The sequence below is a fragment of the Rana temporaria genome, chromosome 12 (assembly GCF_905171775.1).
Source record: "Rana temporaria chromosome 12, aRanTem1.1, whole genome shotgun sequence".
Taxonomy (NCBI): Eukaryota; Metazoa; Chordata; class Amphibia; order Anura; family Ranidae; genus Rana; species Rana temporaria.
Genome location: NC_053500.1, coordinates 23715802 through 23729460, shown reverse-complemented (window position 1 = coordinate 23729460; position 13659 = coordinate 23715802). Strand labels below are relative to the sequence as shown.

The window sequence follows — 13659 nt, the reverse complement described above, 5'->3', positions numbered from 1 at the left end:
CTTTGGGGTGGGGGGCACAGTGCCTCCACTGCCCCAAAGCACCCACTCCCCATGTTGAGGGCATGGTGTGGGGGGGGGCGCCCGCCCCCCCCTTTCCTGACATGCCGGGCAGCGTGCTCCGATATGGATCCTGGGTGAACCCCCACACCATTTATTTTTCGGTGTGGGCGATTCCCCTTAAGATCCATACCAGACCGAATGGCTTGGCATCATCCTGGGGGGAACCTTGCGCAATTTTTTTTTTTTTTACACTTTTCGCGGGGGTTCCCCTTCAAGATTCTCCACACACGAGTCACCCTGCAAGTCGGATCAACGGGCTCCCGTAGGGAACCATTGATTTTGAATAAAGAAAGAAATGCCGGACGAGGCTTAACGCATCGTTAAGCCTCGTTAAATCACGTTTGCCGACGTCTTTACAGCTCTAACCCGCTGGAGCTTTAGAACGCACTGGTCCTGTTTTTTTTTTTTTTTGCAGCTTAAAACAGCTCAGTCATATACAGCTCTAAAAAGTCATGGTGGGCATGAGGGCATAGGCCAACATCGAGAGACATTTTTAAGCTGCAAAAAACGCTCAGAAAAGTGGCTGTAAAAACATCCGTGGGCATGAGGCCTAAATCTACCAATAACTGTAGATAGCAGAAAATATTTACCAAATTTGGCAAAAAAAACAAACAAATCTAGCAAAGAGAAAATAATAAATTTTTCCCAAAAGAAGTTGAGCAAGATTGGTGTTAGAGAAGTTGGGGACTTGCCTTTAGCGTTGTGTCTAGTGTCCATATCTCCTGAGGGAAGCATCATAACCCCTGGTTTCTTACCATCAAGCCGTGTCCCTCAGTGGATGATAGAGAAAATTAATCTAGAGGTTATAGGTAATTTGAATGGTCCCTCTTTAAAGCGGAGTTCCACCCATAAAATGTACTTTACATAAATCCACAGCATTCTCCTTCAGCAACAACATTTGGAAAAAATATATATTATTGTTTTTTTTTTTTATTACTCACTCTATTGCTATGGGGTCCCTTCTATTTTGCCACTTCCTCTCCGTGGCGATTGATGTCATTTCCCTTGGCACCAGTGCTCCTGGGAGATGTGCGTCATCTTTTCCAAGGAGTCAGTGGGTGTGCGTCGAGGGCTGATAATAATACAAGGTAATAATCCTTTGCTTGCGCCCTGTGTAAACTGCACACACGTTAGAACAGGAGGTGCATGCTGGGTATCCAGCATCACTAAATCCAGGAAGAGAATGCCTCACATTGCCCACACTAAAGATGGAAGCGCTCTGTAGAGCACAAATAAAATGTACTATAAAAAAGTAGTATGGAATTAAGCGGGATTTCACTAATAACATTGATTATTAGCGGTTAAATAGAACGGAATACATAAAACAAAATTCAAAATAAAAATCTGTGTGCAACTCAGCTTTAAACCCTGTGCCAGGTGATCCTATTTAGGAAGATAGTGATGAAAAGAGGCAGCTCTTACCCGTATCCAGCTAGGAATCCAAGGCTCTGAGGACTGGCTTTATCATTGTAAATTACAAGTTCTATATTCTTAGCACAACCATTCGTCCCGCAGGCTGGATGCCACTCCTGAATAACCCACCACTCGGTCACCTGGCCCGATGTGTTGTTAACAGTCAACTGCTGCAATTTGAGGGTTAAATTCCGGAAGAAGGCATATTTCTCAATGTCTTCTGGCTTCTCTGAGAAGTCTAAAGAAAGACCACATGGAGGTGTTTTAGTACAGTCTGGCAATAAGGAAAAGAAAGATTTTAGTCTCCACCCATCCCATCAAGGTTTATTGCAGCAGGAAATAAAATAGAAGCCACCACTGTGTGACCCTGTTGTGCTTCACTTCATGCAATGCCTCAGGCCTGAAACAAACACACAGCACACGTCTGTGCAAGTCAGCTTTAAAATTGAGCCTTTTCACTGATACTTTGCTATATTTGTAATGTGGCAGATCCTTTGAGATTTAGGGGCAGATCCACAAAGATCTGCCCCGGCGCAGGGTATCTGAAATACGCTACGCCGCCGTAACTTACTTTTGTTGGTTTGAATCCTGAAAGAATTTGCGCCGTAAGTTACGTCGGCGTAGTGTATCTATCTGTGCATTGCGCTAAATGACGTCACAAGGACGTCATTGTTTTGACGTGGACGTAAATTACGTCCAGCCCGATTCACGGATGACTTACGCAAACAAATTTTTTTTTTAAAAAATGATATGCGGGAACGACAGCCATACTTAACATTGAGTACGCCACCAAACAGCAGCTTTAACTATACGCCGGAAAAAGCCGACTAGAGATGACGTAAAAGAATGCGACGGCCGCTCGTACTTTCGTGGATCGGCGGAAATAGCTAATTTGCATACTCAACGCGGATTACGACGGGAACGCCACCCAGCGGACGCCGAAGAATTGCATCTTAGACCTGAAGACGTACGCCTGTCGGATCTAACCCAGATGCCGTTGTATCTTGTTTTGAGGATTCAAAACAAAGATACGACGCAAGAAATTTGAAAGTACGCTGGCGTACTCGCTTTGTGGATCTGCCCCTTAGCATATTAGTTAACATTACCTGTCTTGAGACGGTGGGCAATTTTGGCCTCAGGGCCGGCGTTTGCTCTGAGGTGCTTTGGCAAAATGTTCTTCAGCATCCTAAAAAAAAATCATAAGCGTCAACATGGTAATGTTCATAAGTCATTCTAAATATTTATAAAAGTGTGTTTTTTTTCCTATTGGTTCCTATACCTGGCGATCTGCCATTAATGTCCCTGTCTCCCAACTGTGCCAAAATGTGTCACCCCTGGCTTCTGATGAACCACTACCAGGCACAGTTGCCACCGTCAGGAAGTTCTGCCATGTAGTCATCAATGCCCCAAACACCTGTCTGCTGGAACTGGGCCCCTCCAGGTCAGACTGTCCTCTACTTTGCTTCTTTCTCACCACCATGGGCATGTTCTGTGTGGGGCAGATACACAAATTGGTAGCCTATTCCACACAGAATCCAGTTTGAATGGTAAAGATACACACAAGTCTTTAGATCAGTCCCTCTAAGTAAGCTGAATCTGTAAATTGCTGCTCCTACATTTATTTGCCTTATATTAATACAATGACAAAGCGGCCTTTTGCATTTTCTCAAACACTTTGGCAAAGGCAGGTGGCACTACGATTTTGGCACAATCATGAAATGTTTTTTTTTTTACATGCTAATAGGTATAGCTTCATTATGCCAGAGCACAGATAGACTTGGTTGTTAATATATCACTCCTGCGTGTAGACACCCTGTTCTTGGGTCTTGCACCCTGCTTATTTTACACAGGGATCACTATGACTGAGCTGCTCCCCTACAAAATACTTTGCTATGGTGGAGGGGATAAACGTTAGACAACACAGACGTAGACATAAACATATCATACAAGGGCTCTCTTCTTTCCCCTCTCAACATCTGAACAATCTGGTCACGGGTTTCTGCATCATCATAGCACACTGTGTGTTTTCCAAAGCTCTCTGCGCTCTTTACAATAGATGCATTCCTGGAACAGAACACAAGAGTCAGGGTACAGTATACACAATACAATTCCTGACCTGGTTACACATTATAGCATTTAGGGTAAGGTGATATGAGATTTGCCAGCACAGCAGACAGTGAGCAGTTGATTGCAGCACTGTGTCCCATAGAGACATGGGTTGATTTACTAAAACTGGAGATTGCAAAATCTGGTGCAGTTCTGCAAAGCTTAAACAAGCTGAAGTTAGAAGCCGATTGGCTACCTTGCAAAGCTGCACCAGACTTTGCACTCTTTGGTTTTAGTAAATCAACCCCACTGCCATCATGTTTGAGAGAAGGTTCTCTTATTTTAATAGGGGTGGCATGCAGGAAAAAAAACTCTGGTGTGACACTAGCATTTCCCAGCAAATGTTTGCATGTGCCCCTCTGTACCTGAGGATGCTCCAATGAACATCAAAGTAGATATGAGTGGACTCAGATAGCTCCTCGATCATGGCTTCTCGGCTTGCTGGGCTGATGGTCCACAGAAGGCTTGCGTTGCTCTTTATTTTAGCAGTAACAATGTCCTCTGGCATGTAATTAACTATAAACTGCATGGCAGACTATGAGCAGAAGAAAACAAGCAGTGTGTATCAGATAAATTACCCTCCATGAAACAAGACGTGAAAGGGCCCACTTGACCCAGACTATAGGTGGGCATGCTGGCAAGTTAAAGTGTATGTAAGAGAAAAATAAACAATACATTTCCTCATGTTTTATCCCTTTAAAAACCCTGCCAGTACAAAAAGATGTACAGTATCAGTACAGGTGTTCATCTACAAGAAATGCATTCAGCGTCTAAGCCCCAATCACCTTTCTGGACTTAATGGTGTCAACCCTGTCAAGTGTCTCTTGCAAAACTGCTCAACCACTTCCACTATCAGATTTCTACAAAATAAAGGCTAATCAGTCTATAGTACAACATAGGAACTTGGAGGGCTCCTTACAGGAAGGGTGCAGAAGCCACAGGATAGCTTTGCATTTCTTACTAGATCAATAGGTATTTTCGCAATGGTCCATTGGGGGGACACAAGAACTCGGTAACAGTTGAGCTTTCTACTGCCTACAGGAGGTAGGGACACTGGCAGACAGGAAAAGTTTTAAGGCAGCCCCCACATAACCCCTCCACTACCAGGCATGGTTTGTTTTTTTTGCTAGTGTCCTGGAAGGTTGGACACCTTTCCTCCAGCTTCACTGAACAAAACTAGCTATATTTGTTGGCTTTTTTCCCTTGAAATTTCAATCAAGAATCTGTTATACACTGCTAATATTTTTCTTTTAGTTTCTGTGACTTCAGACAAGATACTTTGCGGCACCGCTGCTTGAGCTGGTCAAACTGTGGAACGCTCAGGAGACCCTCCTTGAAGAGAGTCAGGCCCTCCAGGTTTCTGGCTTTGGTACTCTTGAGTCACCTTGTAGCGATAGTTCCCTTTTGGTCCTTGCAAGGGGATATTGTACCTGTGGACCTTCATTTTCTCCCTTATCAGTCAAAAATCGTCCTGCTTCTTAACTCTTTAGGTCTACTAGACAGTGCCTCCTAGATTTTAGCATGGGACAAGCCTTCCTCTGGATCAACAGCGGGTAGAGAATTGGGTATATGGGATTGTATAATTTTTTTTCCATGGTTGAACTGGATGGACTTTTTTCAACCTGACTAACTATGTAACAAGCGGGGTTCTTTCCCCTTGCCCTGGGAGGTCTTCTATGGCTCTGGTCTTCCCATATTTGGGACCTTTGTCTGATTCCCCAGAACAGACCGTTCCTGCTTTGTCAGAGGACCCTGCAGGGAGTCGGTATTCTATTTTGATCTTTCCCTGCTACAGGATGAGTGATTATGTCCCTATGCTAGGCAATGGTGAGGGGGCCACTTTTGACTGCACTGTCACTACTAAAGACAAGGCATCACCCAGGTCTCTCACGAATGAGAAAATACGATTTTTGTACTTCGCATAAAATCGTTTTTCTCAGGTCCATTGGGGAGCATAGGTCCCAGCCCTCTGTTTTATTATTGCCCCATGTACTGCTTGCTTTCAAAATTGAGGCAGGCTAGGTAGAGTAGGGGTTATATGGGGGCTTACAATGTTTTCTGTTTGCCGGTGTCCAAACCTATGTAGGCTGTTGAGAAACCGATTGTTAAGTCCTGTGTCTGTCATAGGTTTAAAAAATAAAAGAAAAAAATCTTTTAAGACAAGTATATAAATTTCATGTTTTGTACTTATAAAACAGATCTATCTATTTTCAATTATATATTTAGAAAACCAAAAAGAAAGCAAACAGAGGTTTATTATTAGGGTTTAAACGCAGTTTACTTATACCTCGTAGGAACTCTACTAAAGAGACTCTTGTGCCCGTGTTCCTGCAGCTTTTTTGGTCTTTACTATACCAATTAACAGTCTCACGCCCACTGCTGGATTATATGTATTGCTAAATAATAGATCCCATGTTTCAGTATATGAATGTGTACTCACGGGATGTAAGGCATAACTGTATGTCATCTGATCATACGCTGCCTGAGAGAAGGGGGCCAAGTTCTGCTGCTGGGCACTCATAGTAAACAGAGGCTGAATAATTCAAAAGAGAGAGAAAAAAAAAAAACATAGAAAATGTATTTCTTTAAAAACATGATTAGTAGCAGTACTTGAAAAGTAACATTGCTAACTATGACAGTATAGAATGAAAACTAAATGGAGTATTTGTGAATCAATGTGCCTGTTTAGAAGTGTGCACCCCCCACCCCCACCCAGCCTCTCATAATGATCATCAAGGTTGGTGGTGAGGAGTGAAGTTATATGCTGAAACAAAGGTATCATTCAGACTGTAGACACATAGGGGTTGATTTACTAAAACTGGAAAGTGCAAAATCTGGTGCAGATCTGCATAGAAACCGATCAGCTTCCATTTTTTTTTGTTTGTTTTTTTGTCAAAGCTTAATTGAGCAAGCTAAAATTAGAAGATGGCGGTCTACAATGCACAGCTGCACCAAATTTGGCACTCTTGAAGTTTAGTAAATGAACCCCACTGTAATTTATGTGGAGGAATCCTTTAAAAAATTCAGCCTATTTATGTTTGCTGCAAACAGAAGAAACAAGCAGCATAACTTTAAAATCAATACTCAAAAAAATACGTTTATCTGTAACTTTTATGTTGCTTTATTTAGAAGATAGTGGGGCACCACATACAGTGGGCATAGAAAAGAATTACCCCCTTTAAAATAATCACATTTAGATGCTTTTCAGCCTGAAATAAAGACAGTTTTTGATTTATCCAGCTGTATTTACTCAGCACAACTTATAACATCCAAGTGAAAGATTTAATCCCAACATGTCAGAATTTGTTTTTTCTAATTCAAAAACAAAATCACTGAGTTGGAAAAAGAATCACCCCCTCCCACCTCCAAAAAATGACTTGTAAACTCAATCAGGTGTAGCTATTCACCTTCTCACAAAGCCATTTGACTTTCAACTGTGATCAGATGTGGTCATTTTGATAAGCTCAGCATGAAAAGAGCTTTCCTGGAGCATTTCAGTCCCTGGTAGTGCAACCGAAGGAAACAAATCAACTATGGGTGGCAATGCACTGTCAAAAGATCTCGAGGATAAAGTTGTGGACAGGCAGATGCATACAAAAAAAAAATATATTCAAAGGCTTTATGAATGCCTGGAAGCACAGTGAAGTCTGTTAAGAAGTGGAAGGGTATTTGGTACAACACAGACCCTCCCTGGATCAGGACGTCGCTCCAAACTGGATGAAAGAGCCAGAAGGAAACTGGTCAGAGAGGTCACCTACAGCAACTCTGAAGCACTTGCAGGAATTTTATGACAAAGAGTGGTCATTGTGTGCATGCGACAACAATATCACAAATGCTGCACAAATTTGGCTTGTATGGGAGGGTTGCAAGAAAAAAAAGCCACTTCTGAATAAAGTCCACATGCAATCATGACTGAGCTTTGCCTAAATGCACCTTGAAGATTCTGAGGCCACATGGAAAAAGGGGTTATGGTCAGATGAGACTAAAATGTAATTATTTGGCCTCAACACCAAATAACTCTGGCGGAAATGCAATACAGCTCACCATTCAAATCACACCATTCCAACAGTAAAGCATGGAGGTGGTATTATACCGTTATGGGGATGGTTCTCTGCCGTTATGGGGGTGGTTCTCTGCAGCAGAGACTGCAGCACTTGTCAGGACAGAAGAAAAATATATGGAGCAAAACACTGTCAGGTAAATCTGCTGCCCTCTGCCAGAAAGTGGTCAATGGGAAAAAGGTTTACCTTCCAATATGACAATAACCCAAAGAAAAAATGACCACACTGTGGTTGAAAGAGAAAAGGATGAATGTCCTTGCATGGCCTAGTCAGAGCTCAGACTTAAACCTCATTGAAAATCTGCGGAATGACTTGAAGACTGCAGTCCACACAATGGTCATCAAATTTAACTGAACATGAGCAGTTCTGCAAAGAAGAGTGAGCATATATGGCAAAGTCTAGATGTGCAAAGTTAGTAGACAAATCCCAACAGACTAAAGACTGTAATTAAAGCAAAAAGTAGTTCAGCAAAATACTGACACAAGGGGGTGATCCTTTTGCCAACTCATGATTCTGTTTTCGATTTTTTCTCCTGACATGTTGGTACTATATCTATTACTTGGATATTATAAGTTGCATCAAGTAGCTGGATAAAAGAAAAACTGTGTCTGTTTTCATTTCAGGTTGCAAAGCAACAACATGTGATTATTTTAAAGGGGGGGCAAGTCTTTTCTATACCTACTGTATATCTGTCCCAAATAACATTTGCAGCTCCAGGCCATTCAGGGGTTCCTCAGTTGTTCTCTTCTGGCCGTAATGGTGGCACTGCTACTGTTTGGAATCCTCCAATATCCAAGGAAGGTAACAACAGTGTCGTGTATGGTGTTTTGAGGCAAGGCCTGGAAGGATATTTATTGTAGATACAATACTATTACTTGATATTCAGTACATCCTTACCTCATAACCACTGATGCTTATCTGCATGGAAACATCCAAAGGCTGATTTGTCACCCCGGCCACAGATTTCACCAGTGACATAAACAGGAGTGGGAACCAAACAATACAGATGAGTGCAAAAATAATAACTCCTCCCATTCCGTATTTGACAATTTTCTTTTTCTTCTGGCCTGGGGGCTCTGGATATTTCTGAAAAGTTTACAAACATAAAATGAACCTCTTGATTGCAGGGCAAAGCAGCAGGTCCACTTAACTGCCACACTCCTCAACTGCACATCACTCAGATTCTTCACTCCCCTGACAATCTGTTCAGCCGCCAACAGTGAACATAAATAAACAGTATTTCTCGGTATAACAGAACATGTGAATTACTACCCTTCCTTCTATGTGGCAGCTCTGGTGCTGTGCGACAAGACACTTTAGGAACCCAGTTCTGTCACATGGGGCAGGTTGAGCATCTTCACAGTAATTTTCCTTCTCTCAAGGCAGTAAACATATACAAGGTTTTGCTCCCTCCTTTTTGACCTCCCTTATCGATTACACCGATACCTAAAATATGTCTCCAGCAAACAACTTATAACTTGTCCTTTTATCTTAAGGAATACAAGCAATCAAACTTCTTAGAAAAGCATTCTGGGTACATGCCGACATGGCAAGCCTGCAAGTGTCCTCATCCACTTGGTTTGTAAAGAGGCTTCAGAGAAATACACAGGTGTCATTGATAAACTCTTTCTAGAAACTTTAATCAAACGGCATCAGCATGAAAGTCACTGACCCGGAAGAAGCATGCAGCCAGAACTCCTTATCTGCAATCATGTACAAGTCAGCGACTTAAAGGGTTTAAAATCGCCATGACAAAGTGGCATTTTTAGCAGGCAATTTAAACCTGTATGTCTCTCCACACAAGCATCTAATAATTGCCAACTCATACACAGGACTATTTCAGCCTATTTGACCTAAATCTACCTAATCAACGAAAGTCAGGTCAGTGTGACACGCCATGGATGTCAAGGTAACAATAGATGAGATGTGTAAGGGTGATGCATACATTTCTCCTGAACACCCATTGCTATCAGTCATGACTCCTGATCATACAAAAGGTCATACCTTCTCAGATTCCCTCCAGCACTTCATAATGAAGATATTGGCATAGAGATCCTCCACACAGATCCAGCTGGATAGGCTGAGAGTCGTGTCGGTCCATATCCAATCCATTACAGCCCTCATTTCAGTCAGGAATGGGACCATTCGGAAACTGTACAGCACACAATGATACATCATGTTGAAATATAACTTGATACAAAAAAAAAAAAAGCAGCTATAGAACACATATATGTAATTTCTCAGAGTTAAAAAAGACATCATGGCTTAACGGTGTAGGGAGGATATGTGTTGCCAATCAGCCAATCAAACACTAAAGAACTAAAAGGCAAAGCTTTTTTTTTCCATTTTGGATAGAGTAAGAGATGGTTATAGCCCCTGACAGTTTTTTGCCATCTGTGTCCCATTGGAGTGATTTCCCTTCACCTCTTTTCCCATAGCCAAAACAGGAACTGAGGAGATCCCTGCTAGTTGCCAAAACTAGTGTCCTATTGGAAGGAATTTGTTGTTTTTTGTTTTCTTTTTTCACTCTCGATGATTAAGGTAAACAGAATACATAGAGAGGGTGAATCCCCCTAATGGATGCACAGACAGCAATAAAAACCCTACAGGTGTTCCAATTCTTCACTACTCTATCCAAAGTTGCCTTCAGTGACACCTCAACTTTCATGCCTCTAGTTAAAGCTGAAGCCCTCTTTAAAAAAGTGCATGCGCTACTTCCACTCCTATTATAAACCTTATACTAATTACTCTGTAAAGGAAAGATGTCTATACCTACCTGAGCTAAGAGAACTCCATTCTGGTCACGTGATCTCTCCAGCAGCGACTTTAGGACGGAGGAGAGCAGCAACAACGACTACAGAGCCTGGACGGTGACATCTCATAGACTTACTATGGGGCACCCATTATCGGCTGTCCCCTTTCTACACTGAAGTCAATGATGGGACCCAATCACGTGACCAGACTGGAGTGCTCTTAGATTAGGAAAGTATAGACATCTTTCCCTTATAGAGTAGTTAACATAGGGCTTAGAATAAGGTGAGAAGTAAGTTTAAGCTTAGTTAGCTTTTGACTGGACTTTAAGGACTGAATGACTTTAACCAGTTTATGCCCACATTATACCCAAAAGACAGCTACAGCGTGAGCTTACTTTACCAGGTGGGCGTACCCAATTGCACCCCCTGCCGTGCGCAGGCGGCGCATTCTGTGATTGCTGAGTCATTTGGACCTGGGGTAAAGAGACAATCACAGCGGCCCTTTACCACCATCAGCTGTGTCTAAAGTGGACCAATATGTATATCTGGTGGACAGTATTTATATTGCCCCTTTCCGGAGAAGTGCAAAGTAATTTATTTGTCTGTGGATGGGGCCTATCATATAAGGGATATTGTTCAGATTTGTGCTTATGATATGCATTGTTTTGAAAGATTTTTTCTGGTTTATATGGCTTTTAGATCGGCCATTTTTTTTGCTGGTACGATACAAGTAACATTTTGGATTTTACTCTATGTATGTGTGTACTTTTTTCAAAAAAGTTGGGTTCAGGGCAAGCCACCCACTTGTGACATTAGCAAAGCAACATTTGCTATTGTGTTCCTGCTTCTTCTTTCGGACAATCAGGATAGGAACCGGGTGTCTTAAGATCAGATTGGCTGGGAGGAGAAGCCAGGGAAGCCACCCGCGTCATGGATGGGGTAAGTGCAGACCTGGCGGTGGGGGGGGGTGCGTTTGTTTGCCTGTTCAGACTTCTCTATGCAGGGGGTTATAGAAAGCAAATATCAAGGCATAATTTGTGCACTTTTGCCAGTTGCCGGGGACCTCGGCTGTGGAATGCACTACCAACCACCATCCGACTGGAGTCGGACCACTTGGCCTTCAGGAGAAAGATTAAAACCCATCTCTTCTGAGGTCAAGGGGTTCCTTACCCATTCAGTTCGCATGTGTTGCGCTTTACAAGTTTATCACTCAGTTGCATGTAAAAATACAATTTAATAATGTTTTAATATAAGTTGAATAAATGGTGGCATTTTTATTTCTGCCCAGGGTTCTGCTTTAAGTAGTAGAGAAGAAGAAGAATCTGGCTATGTAGAGTAACAAGAGCACATATTTAAATTCTTTACAGAGCAATTAGTCTCATTGAAGTTCCACTGACGTTAGATCAGAAACTCCAAAACGACATAGATTCAGATGCCTTGCAGAATGTAAAAGGCGTTGCAAAGCCTGTTTGATCAGGTATTATTATTATTGGGGTAAATAGATACGTAAATAGAGATTTCCCTACCCTTGGAAGAGGAAAAGGTTGATGCAGTTGTAACTCTTTGTCAGGAAGTTCCCCAGGACTCGGTTGGGGTAGCCACACTTGATCTGATATGCAGACAGTCCAAAATATAAACACTTAACAAAGTACCACAGCTGGGCAACGTGATTTGTGTTAAATCTCCTTCAAAACACAAACATAAGAAGGACAAGGATAAGACACAAGTAGTGTACTGAGCATTAAAACAAAAATACTCTACTGCAGTTCAGTGACTTTTGAATGACACGTGGCTCTCTCAGGTGCCTCTGATGGTGCCTCAAGCTGCCTATCATGCAGTCCTCAGTCTATCTACATTATCTGCTTCCCACAAGCAAAAGTATGCAATTCAAGCATTACCTAATCTACATAAATCGGAAAAAATGGTCAATAGCATTAATAAACGTCTGTTAATTATTAAACTTTAATAAACTGACTATATGAATATAAAAGCAGGAACATCATCACCAGCTTTCAAGAAGCTCTAAAACTTGTAGCACTGTAATGGATTTTTAGGTAAGAATTTTAGATTTGTATTTAACAGTTTGGCTGGAGTGACCCTTTAATAGTTAGGCCTGGACATATCAAATGGCCAGGTCTGAGAATCAACATTGCAGCGGATGGTGCCTGGATAGTTTAAAGGGGTTGTAAAGGAAAAACATTTTTTTCATAATAAGCATCCTTTACCTGCAGACATTCCTCTTTTCACTTCCTCATTGTTCGTTTTTGCTCAGAAGTTGCTCTATTTCTTCTCTGTTCTGTTCACTTCCTGCTTGTCTGATTTTACTGACCACCGTGATGGGAGGCTTTACTGCGGTGGTCAGTAACGTGCTCGCCCCCTCCTGGGAACTACATCTGTGTGGCAGGACACTCTCTACGTGTTAAAGACTTCAAGGAGGTGTGAATTACTGGGCGTGCCGCAATTCATACTGGGAAATGTAGTTCTTACATGAACGAACGATGCAAACCAGGAAGTGAATGAGAGAACAGAAACCAGAATGCCGGAGGTGATATAGATGAAGGAATTTAATAGGTATTTACTCGTTTTTTAACACAATCATTACACTATTCTGTCTGTTTAATTTTAGGCACATTTTTTTTTCCTTTAGTGACCCTTTAAGCTTTGTTAAGCACTTGCCTGTCAGGTCTTAAAACATGCTAAAATGGCATCCCTAAAATATTAGACACTAGAGGTAAATACATCTGAATGACTCTGACACCTGCTATTGAAGTTGAGAGCGGGCCTACCCCTGTAACAGGCAGTCTCAATGGCCAATAGTAAGGTTATTCTGTGAGGAGGGGACTGGATAGCTCTCCATTTTTAGGATTTTGTATTTATTTTTCACCTGCCAAAATATTATTAAAGCCATGGTGATCATTTATATAATTTTTAAAAGTATTACCTATAATATAATAAAAATTATTTCTAACTTTAGTATCATCCATTAGAAACCATGAAGTGGACCTGTTCTTTGACAATAGGGACAGTGGAAATGTATTATGTCACCATACCTTTCTGTGACTCCAGGTAAGATAAAAAACATCCAGAAGTGAATCCCAAAAACCAGGACCACCTGGAAGACACACTTGCCGAACATTGTTTTGCGCAGATAAATGGCTCTGTCAACGATCATGGTGCCGAACTGTAAGAGAAGCATCACTAGAAAGGCTTCAGGCACCTGGTCCTCCGACAATGACTCTGTGATATCTGCTGCAGCCGAGTGTTTC

General features: G+C 41.9%; 1 protein-coding gene across 1 annotated transcript in view; it reads right to left on the bottom strand.

Moving 5' to 3' along the window:
- Window positions 1-13659, bottom strand: part of LOC120918332 (piezo-type mechanosensitive ion channel component 2-like) — an 83595-nt gene that overhangs the window by 3078 nt on the left and 66858 nt on the right. The window contains exons 44-52 of the mRNA XM_040329870.1: window positions 13444-13658; window positions 11920-12078; window positions 9645-9792; window positions 8538-8726; window positions 6020-6112; window positions 3945-4114; window positions 3421-3537; window positions 2580-2659; window positions 1483-1711 (exon numbers count right to left, since the gene is read on the bottom strand). Of these exons, the coding sequence (XP_040185804.1) occupies window positions 1483-1711; window positions 2580-2659; window positions 3421-3537; window positions 3945-4114; window positions 6020-6112; window positions 8538-8726; window positions 9645-9792; window positions 11920-12078; window positions 13444-13658 (1400 nt within the window). The remainder of the gene's footprint in view (window positions 1-1482; window positions 1712-2579; window positions 2660-3420; window positions 3538-3944; window positions 4115-6019; window positions 6113-8537; window positions 8727-9644; window positions 9793-11919; window positions 12079-13443; window position 13659) is intronic.